At 35.8% G+C, this 14,379-nt stretch overlaps 1 protein-coding gene across 7 annotated transcripts in view; it reads right to left on the reverse strand.

The window, feature by feature from the left end:
• The window catches only part of LOC134218252 (potassium voltage-gated channel subfamily H member 6), a 531,314-nt gene that overhangs the window by 53,376 nt on the left and 463,559 nt on the right, over positions 1–14,379 (reverse strand). For 6 of the 7 annotated variants that reach the window (XM_062697179.1, XM_062697175.1, XM_062697178.1 and 3 more), the window contains 2 exons: positions 13,716–13,897; positions 1,324–1,344 (listed from right to left, as the gene is read on the reverse strand). In XM_062697179.1, coding sequence (XP_062553163.1) covers positions 1,324–1,344; positions 13,716–13,897 — 203 coding nt within the window. The remainder of the gene's footprint in view (positions 1–1,323; positions 1,345–13,715; positions 13,898–14,379) is intronic. The other variant, XM_062697177.1, reaches the window with a different exon arrangement.

Here is a 14,379-nt window from a genome sequence, read left to right on the forward strand (position 1 = left end):
CGTTCGCTTATATTCTGGTAAGTTTGGAATAAAGCTAGTTTTAATATAGCAACAAATCAAAGTCAAAATGTGTTTGATTGACTGCAAGAAATCGAGAGCTAATGCTGGTTTTAGTATCGACAGGCGTCCAGAGCTTCATGAGCTGGAAAGCACATACAAAAATCAGTCATCATTTACAGCTAGCTGTTGAAAATATAGGGCACCAGTTGAGAACCGTAACTAAGGTGTAGCAAAAAACAGCAATCAAGCTAGAATCAAGATCAAAAACGTGTAGGTGTATAAAATCTTAAAATATCAAACTTGTGTGTACGTGTGTTCAAACTCAAACCACATGGAAGCTTTGTTCGATTGTGGAAAAATAAAACAATAATGATTTTTAGCTTAGTTTAACTTACTCTGAATCGAACAGTTTGCAAAAATTTGAGTTGTAAAGGCTGTTGTTCAACCTGAGTTGGCTCACTGTTCAAATCAGTATTTTCGGATACCAAGCAAGACGTCATAAGCAATATTCTAAGGGTTCTGCAAACCAGGGGCTCATTCTAGGTTTTGGTTTAGTTTTCCCTCGTCAAAATCCTTAAACGATCGGTTCGAAAGGCACATTCCATTCTGACGTACATTGAATGCATATTGACGATTGACGGGATCATGAAATTATTTACAAATGGGCGACACAACAAGTAACACAATAAAACAAAAGAAACGGTTCGAGAAAGATTGGAATGGATTTGCACAGAATTGACTCAACCGTTATTTTGTTTTTTTTTTACATAAATGATGTAGGAAGAAAATGCTTTCTCTAAGCTTTAAAGGAAGCGGAAGCGGTATAGCTGCAACAAAGTCATACCAAACCATGTCTCGGAAGAGTAAAACAAAGCTCAAAACAGGGATCTGATTGTACACTTTTACACAGTACAAACGAAAAAAGGTCCAGCGATTGGCACTATTTAAAGGTTAAGCGTTTATTGTATTCTGTGTTTCTTTTTCGGTTTAATCAAACTTGAGTTTTAGTTACTGCATTAAAAAAATATGAATTTGTGACATTTACAAAACAAACCAAAAACAAATAACAAATAATGTTTGGAAGTAAATTTGTTCTAGAATTTTTACACATTAGACTAAAAAAGGTGGCGAAAAATTGTCTGGATTATCATATCGATTGAGGGTAATTCTGCTTGGTCCGAGGTGTAATGATTGGACTTTTTTTTCGCATATTACAGAAATTGTCGTCGAATTGTTCAGGTTTGTTTAAGGGATAGTGGAAAAGAAACAAATTACGGAAAAGGGATGGCTTAGGGTGTTTTGATCGAATATAAAAAGTAATACCTCATCTTTGTCCAAGCCAAGCTGTAAAATACACATAGAAACCGGAGTCATTTAGTAGACTTAGGGTAACAGTGGTAGTAGTGGAATTGTTGATGTTAAGGTAGAGAAAGGGTTGAAAGCAAATATTGACTGGGAGCACGGCGGTGGTGGAATGGGAAAGCAAAACGTAAGGGAATGAAATAATTAGATTCTTTAAAGTTTTGTGATTTTCCAGGCACAGAACAAGTATGTTTCTTCCGGAAAACCAAAACTAATCTACGGTGGTTGGACCGGTTATAAATTTCCTAGTTGCATCCGAATGCCAAAATATGGCCCGGTTCATTTCTTCGCGTTGGAAAGTCAAATGGTGCAGGAGCAGAAGTAGCATAATGCACAGTGGAGAGAGATAGAGTGAACATAGAATGGGAATATAGCAGTTCATTACGAGGGAGATGCACGAATGGGGTTACGAAAAGGGTCCAAGAAAATCATCTTAGTTCTTCTGGAAATAGAGCAACACAGATTGCTTTTATGTATCCGGAGATCGTTTTGTTGTTTTTCTGTGTCGATTATTGATTTTATGCAGAACTGGAATTTATTATGAGGCGGAAGAAAGTCACAGCAAGGGGTATTTGTGGAAGCGAAATTGTAATATGAAGATCCTATCTATTTGATTGATTTCGTGTTTTCGTTTGTGTTTAAACCTACTGACCCCAACGGGTATGAACAAAGATCGTGGAAAAAGTTGAGACAGGTCAGGTCATTCTGATAGATGACAAAACAGGAAATGGGAAAAGTATAATTGAATTGAAATGTTAAAGTGAGCTCGCAGTAGCTCAATTTGTCATGCTTGGTAGAAGCCATTGCTAGGAGAAGTGCAATTCACAGTTAGTAGACTAAATTATAGTAATACATCCATAGAATAAAACATAATGTATCTCATAAATCAGAAATTAAATGTAATTAACCTATAATTTGTCCACCTATTAAGGGCCAGTAATCTATTATTAGAAGATTGCCCTCTATATTATCGGAAATATATATAAGCAGGCTGCTTTTATACTAAGCAATCATGTCTGTGGATTGGAATCACGGTACAGAGCAATTCGATTAGGCTAATTTTTTATAAGATCAAGCTATTTGTATGCAGGAAAGCTTTGTTAACAGAAAACAGAGATAGAGAATCTAATGCAAACATATTACCTCCATAACGATTTTGAATATGAATTCAAGCCAAGGCATAAATAAAACGAAATCAAACTGCTATAAATCGGGATTTCGATCCTCAAATATGATGATTTTGTAATTTTGAGCCTATGTGTAAATTTATATCCATTCGTGTTTCGATTATCCATTGGTGACTTTTGGGATATCAACCAAAATGTTATTTCGCGAATTGGATGAACAATAGAGTAACAATACTCCATCGGCCATGAGAACAAAATGTCCGATAAGTTACCCATAAACATGGGGCCTGAACACAAGGATACAAATTTCATATATTGAATTCAAAAATAAACCGATCTTGCTTTTTTTTAACTATACGCTACTGAGTAGTTCCTTTTCTTGAAACGGTGATATAGCGGATCGAGAAATTTGACCGAAAATGCCGACCACGAGGGCAGGTTTACAGTCATAGGAGTGCAGAGTTTATCGAACTCCACTAAACAGTGTCCGTCCTGGACGTCAATAAAGTCCATTCCCTCTAGTGGATCTGAAGCTTCTTTCATCGCTCCAATCGAACCATCGCACGGTGGCTAATATCGTGTTATAAGCGCGTTTATTTAATAGTACTTTTATTATGTGATTTAGCGCAATGGCGTCATCGAGACATTTTGTCAGTAAGTCGATGCGCTTCTTTGGATGTGTTCAGCCTTATGGTCAATCCCCCTAAAAGTGAGATGAAATTTTTTTTTTTCAAATTACAACATGCAAGGTATATGTCTTCGCGAGAGTTCTCCTGACAAACTTTGTCGAAAACATCAAGTTTATAATTGCAAACTGCGTATTTTAATATTATTTAAAACTATCTAGAATATGCAAAAAATGTGAAAATGAAGATGAAAAAGATATGATGAAAACCCCATTTTAAGGGGTTGTCAGCATGAAACGTTAAAAAATCTCTAAAAGTAACGGAATTATGAACTTGGTGTCTTCGACAAAGTTTTTCAGAAGAACTTTTGCTACAACTTTTATGAAAAATCAAACCTTATTTGTTGTGAAGTAGAATTTTTTTTTTAATCTCGCTTTTGGGGGGGTTCATCAGCAAGCCTCCAAAGAAGCGCATTAACTTACTGATGAAATGTCTCGAATATACCATTACGCTAAATTGCATAATAAAGTTACTATTAAATAAACGCGCTAAAAACACGATTTTAGCCACTGTGCATCGTCAAGCATAGGAATTATTTCGCAAAGTTCTTTTCTGGGAGCTCTGGGAAGCTCACCCTAAATATGGGCTATAACACGAAGGAAAATTGGAAACAACCGCTCTGGAACTTCCCTTCGAAAATTCAGAAGGGGTGTCTTCGAAGTTTCGAAATTTCGAAATTCGCAAAATATTTTGTTCGGAAACTTATAGAAATTTTTCATAAAAAAAATAGAATGTTCTCATTCGTAAGTGATGATGCATTATCTTTTAGAAATTTAAATCCGGAAATTGAGAAGAATTTGTATTCGGAAATTCAAAACTATTTTCCTTCCGAAATTGCGAAGACTTCCCTTCGTAAAATGCGAAATTCCAAAGGATTTCACTTAGGGAAGATCCATAAAGTACGTCACGCAAAAATTGGTGACTTTGGACCCCCCCTCCCCCCTTCGTCACACTTTATGTATTAAACCTCTAAAATTTTTGTATGAGTCGTCACGCTGCTCGGAACCCCCCCCCCCAGGGAGCGTGACGTACTTTGTGAACGGCCCCATTAAGAAAATCCGAAAAAAAAAATCCGTTTGGAAATTCCGAAAAAAAAAATCGTTTGGAGATTCTGGAGAACTGTTCCAATAAATTTCTCTTCAGCATTGCCAAAGGACTTTCCTTCAGAAAATGCGAAAAAAAATTCTCCGGGAATTCCTGAGAATGAATTGGATGGATGGATTGGATTGGATGGAATTTCTTCTGAATTTTCGAAGGAAACATTTTGTGAAATTTTAAAAGGAAATTCCTTTCGAAACTCTGAAGGAAACCTTTCTGAATTTCAAAGGGAGGATTTTTCTGAAAATCCAAAGAACAAATCTTGTTCTGGATTTTTTTCCCGGAAAGTTTTTTAAAATTTCCGAAAGTACATTCATCTGAATTTCCGAAGGGAAATCTTCTAAATTTCCGAATGAACTTTTTTTTCTAGATTTCCGAAGATAAATTCTTCTTAATTGCTGAATGAAATTTTTGCGGAATTCACAAACGTAAATTATTCGGAATTTCATAATGAAATTTCTAAATGAAAGTCCTTTGGACTTACTTTTTATTTTCTGATAAGAGCTCTCCAAAACTTCCAAACCCAAAACATTCGGAATATCCGAAAGGAGCTCCTTCTAAGTATCCGAAGAGGAACTCTTCTTTCAAACGGAAAATCTTCGGAACTTCCTAACCAAATTCTCCTGAGTGAAATGCAAACAAAATTCTCTCTCTGAAATTCTTCTTCTTTTTCTGATTCTTCGATGAGAAATTCTGCGAAAATTTCGAAGAGTTTTCCTGTGAAGGTTCCTAAGAATTTGTCTTCGGAAAATCCGAATAATTTTCCTGTGAAAATTTGGAAGAATTTCTCTTTGGACATTCCCTGTGGAAATTCAAAAGAATTTTCCTGTGGAAGCTCTGAGTAATTCTTACGGGAATTTCGAAAAATGTCCTTGCGGAAATTGCGGAAAATGGCCTTGTAGAGATTCCGAAGAATTTCTCTTCGGAAATTCCGGAAAGTTCTCCAGCAGAAAATCCTAAAAAAACTTGCCATAAGACGAGTTTGTACAATCCCATTGAATTCCACCACTTAATTGTATCTTGACAGATACGTATTTCGACCTCAACAGTAAGGCCGTCTTCAGTGTCTCGTACTTAACTCGACTGGAGGTTGAAATACGTATCTGTCAAGGTTGAGATCGAAATACGTATCTGTCAAGATACAATTAAGTGGTGGAATCCAATGGGATTGTACAAACTCGTCTTATGACAAGTGAAGACATTCCACTAAAAAGCTCAAAATAACTTTCTTAACCTAAAAAAAATTTCTGCAGAAATTCCTAAGAATTTCTCTTCAGAAATTTTGAAGAATTTCCTATTAAAATTTCGATGAGTTTCCCTTCGGAAATTCCGACGATTTTCCTTTCGAAAATTCCGATGAATTTCTTCTCAGAAAATCCGATGAATTTTCTTTCGGAAATTCTGATGAATTTCCCTACGGAAATTCTGATGAATTTTCCTTCGGAAACTCGGACGAATTACCCTTCGGTAATTCCGACGAATTACCCTTCGGTAATTCAGACGAATTTTCCTTTGGTAATTCCGATGAATTTCCCTTTGGAAATTCCGATGAATTTCCCCTCGGAAATTCCGATGAATTTCCCTTCGGAAATTCCGATGAATTTCTCTTTGGAAATTGCGATAAATTTCCCTTTGGAAATTCCGAAGAATTTCCTTTCGGAAATTTCGATGAATTTTCCTTTCGGAAATTCCTAAGAATTTCCTTTTGGAAATTCCGAAGAATTTCCTTTCGGAAATTCCGATAAATTTCCTTTCGGAAATTCCGAAGAATTTCCTTTCGGAAATTCCGAAGAATTTCCTTTCGGAAATTCCGAAGAATTTCCTTTCGGAAATTCCGAAGAATTTCCTTTCGGAAATTCCGAAGAATTTCCTTTCGGAAATTCCGAAGAATTTCCTTTCGGAAATTCCGAAGAATTTCCTTTCGGAAATTCCGAAGAATTTCCTTTCGGAAATTCCGAAGAATTTCCTTTCGGAAATTCCGAAGAATTTCCTTTCGGAAATTCCGAAGAATTTTCTTTCGGAAATTCCGAAGAATTTCCCTTCGGAAATTCCGAAGAGTTTCCCTTCGAAAATTCCCTTTCGGAAATTCCGATGAATTTCTCTTCGGGAATTCCGATGAACTTCCTTTCAGAAATTCCGATGAATTTCCCTTCGGAAATTCCGATGAATTTCCCTTCGTAAATTCCGATGAATTTCCCTTCGGAGATTCCGATGAATTTCCCTTCGGAATTTCCGAAAGGAAATTCTTCGGAATTTCCGAAAGGAAATTCTTCGGAATTTCCGAAAGGAAATTCTTCGGAATTTCCGAAAGGAAATTCTTCGGAATTTCCGAAAGGAAATTCTTCGGAATTTCCGAAAGGAAATTCTTCGGAATTTCCGAAAGGAAATTCTTCGGAATTTCCGAAAGGAAATTTATCGGAATTTCCGAAAGGAAATTCTTCGGAATTTCCAAAAGGAAATTCTTAGGAATTTCCGAAAGGAAATTCTTCGGAATTTCCGAAAGGAAATTCTTCGGAATTTCCGAAGGGAAATTTATCGCAATTTCCAAAGGGAAATTCATCGGAATTTCCGAAGGGAAATTCATCGGAATTTCCGAGGGGAAATTCATCGGAATTTCCAAAGGGAAATTCATCGGAATTACCAAAGGAAAATTCGTCTGAATTACCGAAGGGTAATTCGTCGGAATTACCGAAGGGTAATTCGTCCGAGTTTCCGAAGGAAAATTCATCAGAATTTCCGTAGGGAAATTCATCAGAATTTCCGAAAGAAAATTCATCGGATTTTCTGAGAAGAAATTCATCGGAATTTTCGAAAGGAAAATCGTCGGAATTTCCGAAGGGAAACTCATCGAAATTTTAATAGGAAATTCTTCAAAATTTCTGAAGAGAAATTCTTAGGAATTTCTGCAGAAATTTTTTTAGGTTAAGAAAGTTATTTTGAGCTTTTTAGTGGAATGTCTTCACTTGTCATAAGACGAGTTTGTACAATCCCATTGGATTCCACCACTTAATTGTATCTTGACAGATACGTATTTCGATCTCAACCTTGACAGATACGTATTTCAACCTCCAGTCGAGTTAAGTACGAGACACTGAAGACGGCCTTACTGTTGAGGTCGAAATACGTATCTGTCAAGATACAATTAAGTGGTGGAATTCAATGGGATTGTACAAACTCGTCTTATGGCAAGTTTTTTTAGGATTTTCTGCTGGAGAAGTTTCCGGAATTTCGGAAGAGAAATTCTTCGGAATCTTTACAAGGAAATTTTCCGCAATTTCCGCAAGGACTTTTTTTAAAATATCCGTAAAAGAATTACTCAGAGTTTCCGCAGGAAAATTCTTTAGAATTTTCACAGGGAATGTCAAAAGAGAAATTCTTCAAAATTTTCACATCAAAATTATTTGGATTTTCCGAAGACAAATTCTTCGCAATTTTCACTGGGAAACTTTTCGAAATTTTCGCAGAATTTCTCATCGAAGAATCAGAAAAAGAAGAAGAATTTCAGAGAGAGAATTTTGTTTGCATTTCACTCAGGAGAATTTCGTTAAGAAGTTCCGAATATTTTCCGTTTGGAAGAAGAGTTCCTCTTCGGATACTTAAAAGAAGTTCCTTTCGGATATTCGGAATAATTTTGGTTTGGGAATTTTGGAGAATTCTGATTAGAAAATAAAGAGTAAGTCCAAGAACTTTCATTTGGAAATTCCGTTATGAAATTCCGAATAATTTACGTTTGTGAATTCCGCAAAAATTTAATTCGGCAATTAAAAAGAAATTCTCTTCGGAAATTTAAAAAAGATTTCATTTTGAAGTTGAGAAGATTTTCCCTTCGGAAATGTCAGATGAATGTCCGTTCGAAAATTTAGAAAAAAATTTCCTTCGAAAAATTCAGAACAAAAACAAAATTTGTCCTTCGTATTTTAAGAAAAATCATCCATTTGAAATTCAGAAAGACTTCCTTCGGAGTTTCAAACAGAATTTCCTTTCAAAAATTCACAAAATTCTTCCTTCGAAAATTCAGAAGAAATTCCATCCAATCCAATCCATCCATCCAATTCATTCTCAGGAATTCCCGGAGAATTTTTTTTCGCATTTTCTGAAGGAAAGTCCTTTGGCAATGCTGAAGAGAAATTTATCGGAACGGAAGTTCTCCAGAATTTCCAAACGATTTTTTTGCGGAATTTAGAAACGATTTTTTTCGGATTTTCTTAAAAGTGAAATCCTTTGGAATTTCGCATTTTACGAAGGGAAGTCTTCGCAATTTCGGAAGGAAAATAGTTTTGAATTTCCGAATACAAATTCTTCTCAATTTCCGGATTTAAATTTCTAAAAGATAATGCATCATCACTTACGAATGAGAACATCCTAGAACATTCTTCGGAGATTCCGATGAATTTCCCTTCGGAAATTCCGATGAATTTCCCTTCGGAAATTCCGATGAATTTCCCTTCGGAAATTCCGATGAATTTCCCTTCGGAAATTCCGAAGAATTTCCCTTCGGAAATTCCGAAGAATTTCCCTTCGGAAATTCCGAAGAATTTCCCTTCGGAAATTGCGAAGATTTTCCCTTCGGAAATTCCAAAGAATTTTCCTTCGGTAATTCCGAAGAATTTTCCTTCGGAAATTCCGAAAAATATTCCTTCGAAAATTCTGAAGAATTTCCCTTCGGAAATTCCGAAGAAGTTCCCTTCGAAAATTCCGAAGAAGTTCCCTTCGAAAATTCCGAAGAAGTTCCCTTCGGAAATTCCGAAGAATATGGCTTTGGAAATTCCGAAGAATTTTCTCTCGGAAATTCCTAACAATTTTCCTGCGGATATTCCGAAGAATTTTCTCTCGGAAATTCCTAACAATTTTCCTGCGGATATTCCGAAGAATTCTCAGAGCAAATTCCGTAGATTAAGCTCTCGAAAATTCCGAACAGTTTTCCTGCGGATATTCCGAAGCATTTCCCTTCGGAAATTCCGAAGAATTTCCGAATCCGATTTTTCGTAATAGATATTTCTTTCAGAAATTCCGAAGAATTTCCATGACACATTGCATTCTGTCGCATTTCTAAGAATTTTGCTCCAGTAATTTGGAAGAATTTTCCTTCGGTAATTCAGAAAAATTTTCTTCAAGAAATTTAGAAGAATTTTTTCTGCGGAAATTCGGAAGAATTTCGATTCGGAAATGCAGTAAGAATTCCGATTTTTTCCTATTAGAAATTTATAAAAACTTTTCTTCGAAAATTTTGAAGATTTTTTCTTTTTAAATTGCGAAGAATTTCCCTTCCAAAATTACTTTAAAAAAGCTATGAATTTCCGTTTGGAAAACCCGTTAAAATTGCGTTCAAAAGTTCCGAAGAATTCATGCTCGGAAATTCCAAAAATTATCGTTCAGAAAGCGTTTTCCATCCGGTGCAGTTATCGTTCGAGACTTTCCATACGTGTTTCAAGATCGTGGTTTCGGTCGGGAAAAATCAAAGACAGATTGCCGAACAGTAGACGCAGCCAAATGAATCTGTATGATAACGCAGCTTTCCCAAGAGTAAATTGATGGAATTTAGCACGAGGTAGAAACAGAAACTACGGAGATCCCGATGAGAGCAAGTGATGTGTCAAGTCGTAGCTCAACTAGTGTTACAGTTGTGGTAAAGGGGCACAACTATGTAGCACCAGTAAAGTAAGCGGCAAACGACCAAGGATGTTATCGAACGTTAAGTAATTTGAGCTCGATCATTTAGTATTTTGTCTATGGAGCAATTACAGCTGCTGATTTTTAAAATGTGTAGTATGGTGGACTTCTGGTGTGAAGGTTTATCTGCAACTCTGTTAAACAGTTCGTTGTTTAAATTCCGCTTATAAAGGAGTTGAAACTTAGGTTATATGATTACAAAGTTTCAATTAATTTAAATTACTGCAGCTAACACTATCACTCAGTTATAAGTTATATTCGAAAAACGCACTATTAGGTAGAGACGTAGAGTGGTAGAAACATCTTCTTACAAGAAGTCCACCATACAAGACATTTTGAAATTAAGCCTCTGATATGAGTTATTGACAAACTACTGAATGATTGAACCCAGATTACCTAAATGATCAAAAGCATTCTTGCTCACGATCCTAACAAGCCTGTAGACACATTCTTATGAGTTGAGGAATGAGGATCATCTGATATTACATTTATTTATAGTAAAAAAATATTCGCGATGCTCATGTGCAGTATTTATAGTTTACGACTTCAGAAAAGGCTACTAACTGGGGCTAGTTGATTGATTGGGTAAATTCTGTGATTGTTCATTCTCTAGGCAAACCCCATAGCACTACAAATATGATTTACAGAAAAATCGGGCATCCTAGAACTTCTGACTTAAGCACAGTTTTCAATCCCAAATCGTACGAAAGGGCTATAGGGACTTGCAAGCTGTTAATTATGATCACAGTTCAGTACGTTATGTAAATAATTTTTTTTTAAATATTTGCTTGACAGCATCCTTATTCCTGTCGAACTAACACAAACAATATTAGCATCTTCAAAAACATAACGAACTAGGTAGCTAAATGGGTAAGACAACCGTGAAAGACTTGTGAGAATCGTAAAGAAGACGCTCAATTGTTTGAACTCGCAGTTCTCATGAATCAGTGATTCGAAATGTTAACCAGAAAAACGTACTTCCTAATATGTAATTAGGTTCAGTTTCTTCTTAATTTCAAGTTGCCATATAAATGCTTGAATACTTGTACAATTATTTAATAAAAAGATGTGAAGGAATTTTCACTACTTCGGTTAAAAGAAGTTGATGCACCAATGTATGAATCTACCATGCGTCTCCATAAGATCGTGTGCTTATACGATGATGCACATTTTAGATATCCCTACCTACTCTGCCTGCTGGGAGATCCATCCCTTGTTTTATGCTGGTTTTATAACACTCTTGAAGAGTAAATTATGGTCTTCAAGAGCGTTATAAAACATAAAATGTTACTTGGGATGTTTACCTGAAAAACGCTCATGGGGACATAAACATATCAGACTATAGATAGTATAACTTCGAAGAACATAAAATATGGAAATGACTTCAACATCGAGGAAAATTCACAAGTAACGAACCCCTCCTATTTAGTTATCCAATATTTTCGGTATTTTCGGTATTTAACCAATCAACTAGTACCTGTCTAAAGAAACTTAAATTGCGGCACATGAACATTACGATTACTCAAAATTTGTCTGATCTGGTGTTGTGTGATTTAGTCTAACATACGAATAGGACATTTTGAGAAAGACAGAGAAAACACAAGGCGATGGTTGATCCGACCATTTTGACAATTCCTGTTGCATTTGTTTACAAAGATTGATTCTATCTCATTGGAATTGGAAGTCGCAGGTAGCTGACAATCATTTTACTAGTTGCATTATATATAAAGACCCATTCGTTGTCTGATGTAGCTACTGAACACATGCGTAACGTAAACTTTTAAATATTGAAGAGTTGTATTGGACAGAAAGCACAGACAAACAAACATAAAATTTTATCAATTTTATCAATACGAAGTACTATTGATGTCTGTTTATTATTGTGTTTCAACAACTGCAATCCAGATAACGGTTGCTATGCCTGTTTGTCTGTACGGAAAATTCAGTATATATTTTTTCTGTATTTACTAACTGTTCTAATGGGAGTTGCCACTATGAGTTTCTAGTAATATGCAAGGATAATGTCTTATTTCTTCCAAGGTTAAATGTAAATAAAAACTAACCAAACCAACGCATCTATGAAAAACGAAACGTAACACAACACAACATAGACATAGGACGCGAATCCAACAAATTTAGGGATTGCAACTTCATCCCATTATTGTACCGCTGCTTACGGCACAACTTTCTCATAACTTTGACTGGCACAAAGACGTATCAGAGGAAGAGAGACAGATTGACAGCGTGAAATAGAGAAACATCAAACGGAAACAGCAAGCTGTATGGGAAACCATTCATTCGTTCCTAGATGTAAATGCATACGTGTGATGGTAGAAGGAACCTTCTCAGCATTCTACGTTACATATTTTCCTGGCATCTTCACATTTTTTTGCACTTTGCTGATGTGTAGCTTCGTGCTTTCAAATTATATGTTGTGGAAGAGGAGGTACTTTGGGTAGCGAGAAATACATGGGCGATACCACACAGTCAGTCCAAAGAAGGATCTCCCATGATATGAAAAAATATTTATTTATTTCATTTTTGATATATTTCACCTCAAAAGGACTGAAGTTTAATCGTGTTTGCTTGAATGTTGCATTGTAGATGAACCACTTACACGGGGCCGAAATCAGAAACAGAAGAGTAAAATCTAAACGAACGGAATTTGATTTTTTTTGTGGTGGTGGTTCTTTGAAGACGTACAAAGAATACTGAATGGATGTATTGAACCAAAGAAACGGAAAATACTTGAAGAATAGACGAATGTACAAATTATTTATTATAACGAAAAAAAAAATCGTAAAAATGTTAAAGACGACGAAAGATTGTTTGTCGTCGCACAGTAGAAGAAAACCAAGCAAAATTGATCAAAGTACAACGTTTGACATGTTGTTAATGAATTCTACTTCACGGCAACAAGCAAATGGCAAACGCTTGGTCAACTTTGTCGATTCAATTTCCGCTGTGAAACAGAAAATAAAGCAAACCTAACTATTACGTGTGGGCACACATAGAGGCAGATCTGCCTTATTGCTTTGGTAATGTTTTTCGCAGCGCAGACATAAGCCGGGCTTTCCCTCTGAGCGCACAAATTGTCGACATAGATGGACTGCTAAATTTCCTTGTCACCAATTGCCTACAAAATGGGGAAAATGTTCAATCCGTATCATTTTAACAGGGGAGGGAGTCGGTTGTATTGGATGAAAAATGATCACATGTTTGGGTTCAATCCTGGCAGGTCATTCCGAGGCCGGAATTCCCATGGCTTGCATTTGTATTTGAGCTTCGACATCATTGGATGGCAGTAGGTTTAATATCGACAAAAAAACGTTTTTTTTTCATGACTGTTTGAATGCGACTAAGAGTGAAACTAATCGAGTTGAGTTGAGTGGGAAGTATAGAATACATTTTTTTATATTTCTAGAATTATTAATTGGAATAGAAAAACATATTTACAACTTATAATTTGGACGAACATTATTATTTATCGGAACAACGGACTAATTGCTAGAATTTTGTTTTTTTTGGCATCTGTATCTATAGAAATCAATTAGAATGAAGTTTGCTCCGCCTTAGGAACCTAATTTTCAAAACAAAAAAAAAATCGAATAGAATAAGATAGCTAGAGGATGTGGATTAACTATAAAGAAAATTCTTTGAAATTCGTTAAATAAGAAACTAAATATCGGAAAAATATACTAATTGCTGGTGGTATATTATCTTTGCATACAGTAAGAGCGTGTAAAATAGCATAGAAAACCGTATACATTACCTCGTCCGTATCACTTCCGACCAGTAGCAGGTCGAACGGGATCGCCGCTACCAGGTCGATCAGAAACCAGCCGCTCAGATAATGCACCGCGATGCGGCCCGGATGAGATACCACCTCATCCTGGCCGTTGACGAACGTCGTTCGAAAATTAATTAATATATCTATGACAAATGTTACATCAACTGTAGAAGAAAATTATAAAAAAATAATTATGTTGATATATTATGAATAGCTTGGTGTTCTAAATTTAGTTACTTTTGATTTCTAAGGTTGTTTAAGAAATTGTAAATTGTTTACTAACATATATTTCTTTATTAGAGAGGATTCTGTGTTTACTAACAGCTGATCGGACTTTCCACAGAAATTTCTTTGAAGATTATGTTTAAGAAAGTTTGTCTTTACATCAATCTAAGGCAGTGAACTATTTCTCCAATTCGTTTAACTTGTTGTTAAAATTTGACAGTTCGGTTGTTATTTTCGCAGGGGTTAAAAATAGCCCTGCCCTAGAGCATGCTGTCACCCAATAGTTAAATTTTCTTTGTTTGAAAATGGACAGCCAATAGAATAAATGGCCCGGAACAAATAAATAACTAACGAGGGACTTGAGCCGTTACTTAATAGAAAGTAAATAGAAAATAAGAAGTCAATGTGATCGGAATTGCTG

The sequence above is a fragment of the Armigeres subalbatus genome, chromosome 2 (genome assembly GCF_024139115.2).
Source record: "Armigeres subalbatus isolate Guangzhou_Male chromosome 2, GZ_Asu_2, whole genome shotgun sequence".
Classification (NCBI taxonomy): domain Eukaryota; kingdom Metazoa; phylum Arthropoda; class Insecta; order Diptera; family Culicidae; genus Armigeres; species Armigeres subalbatus.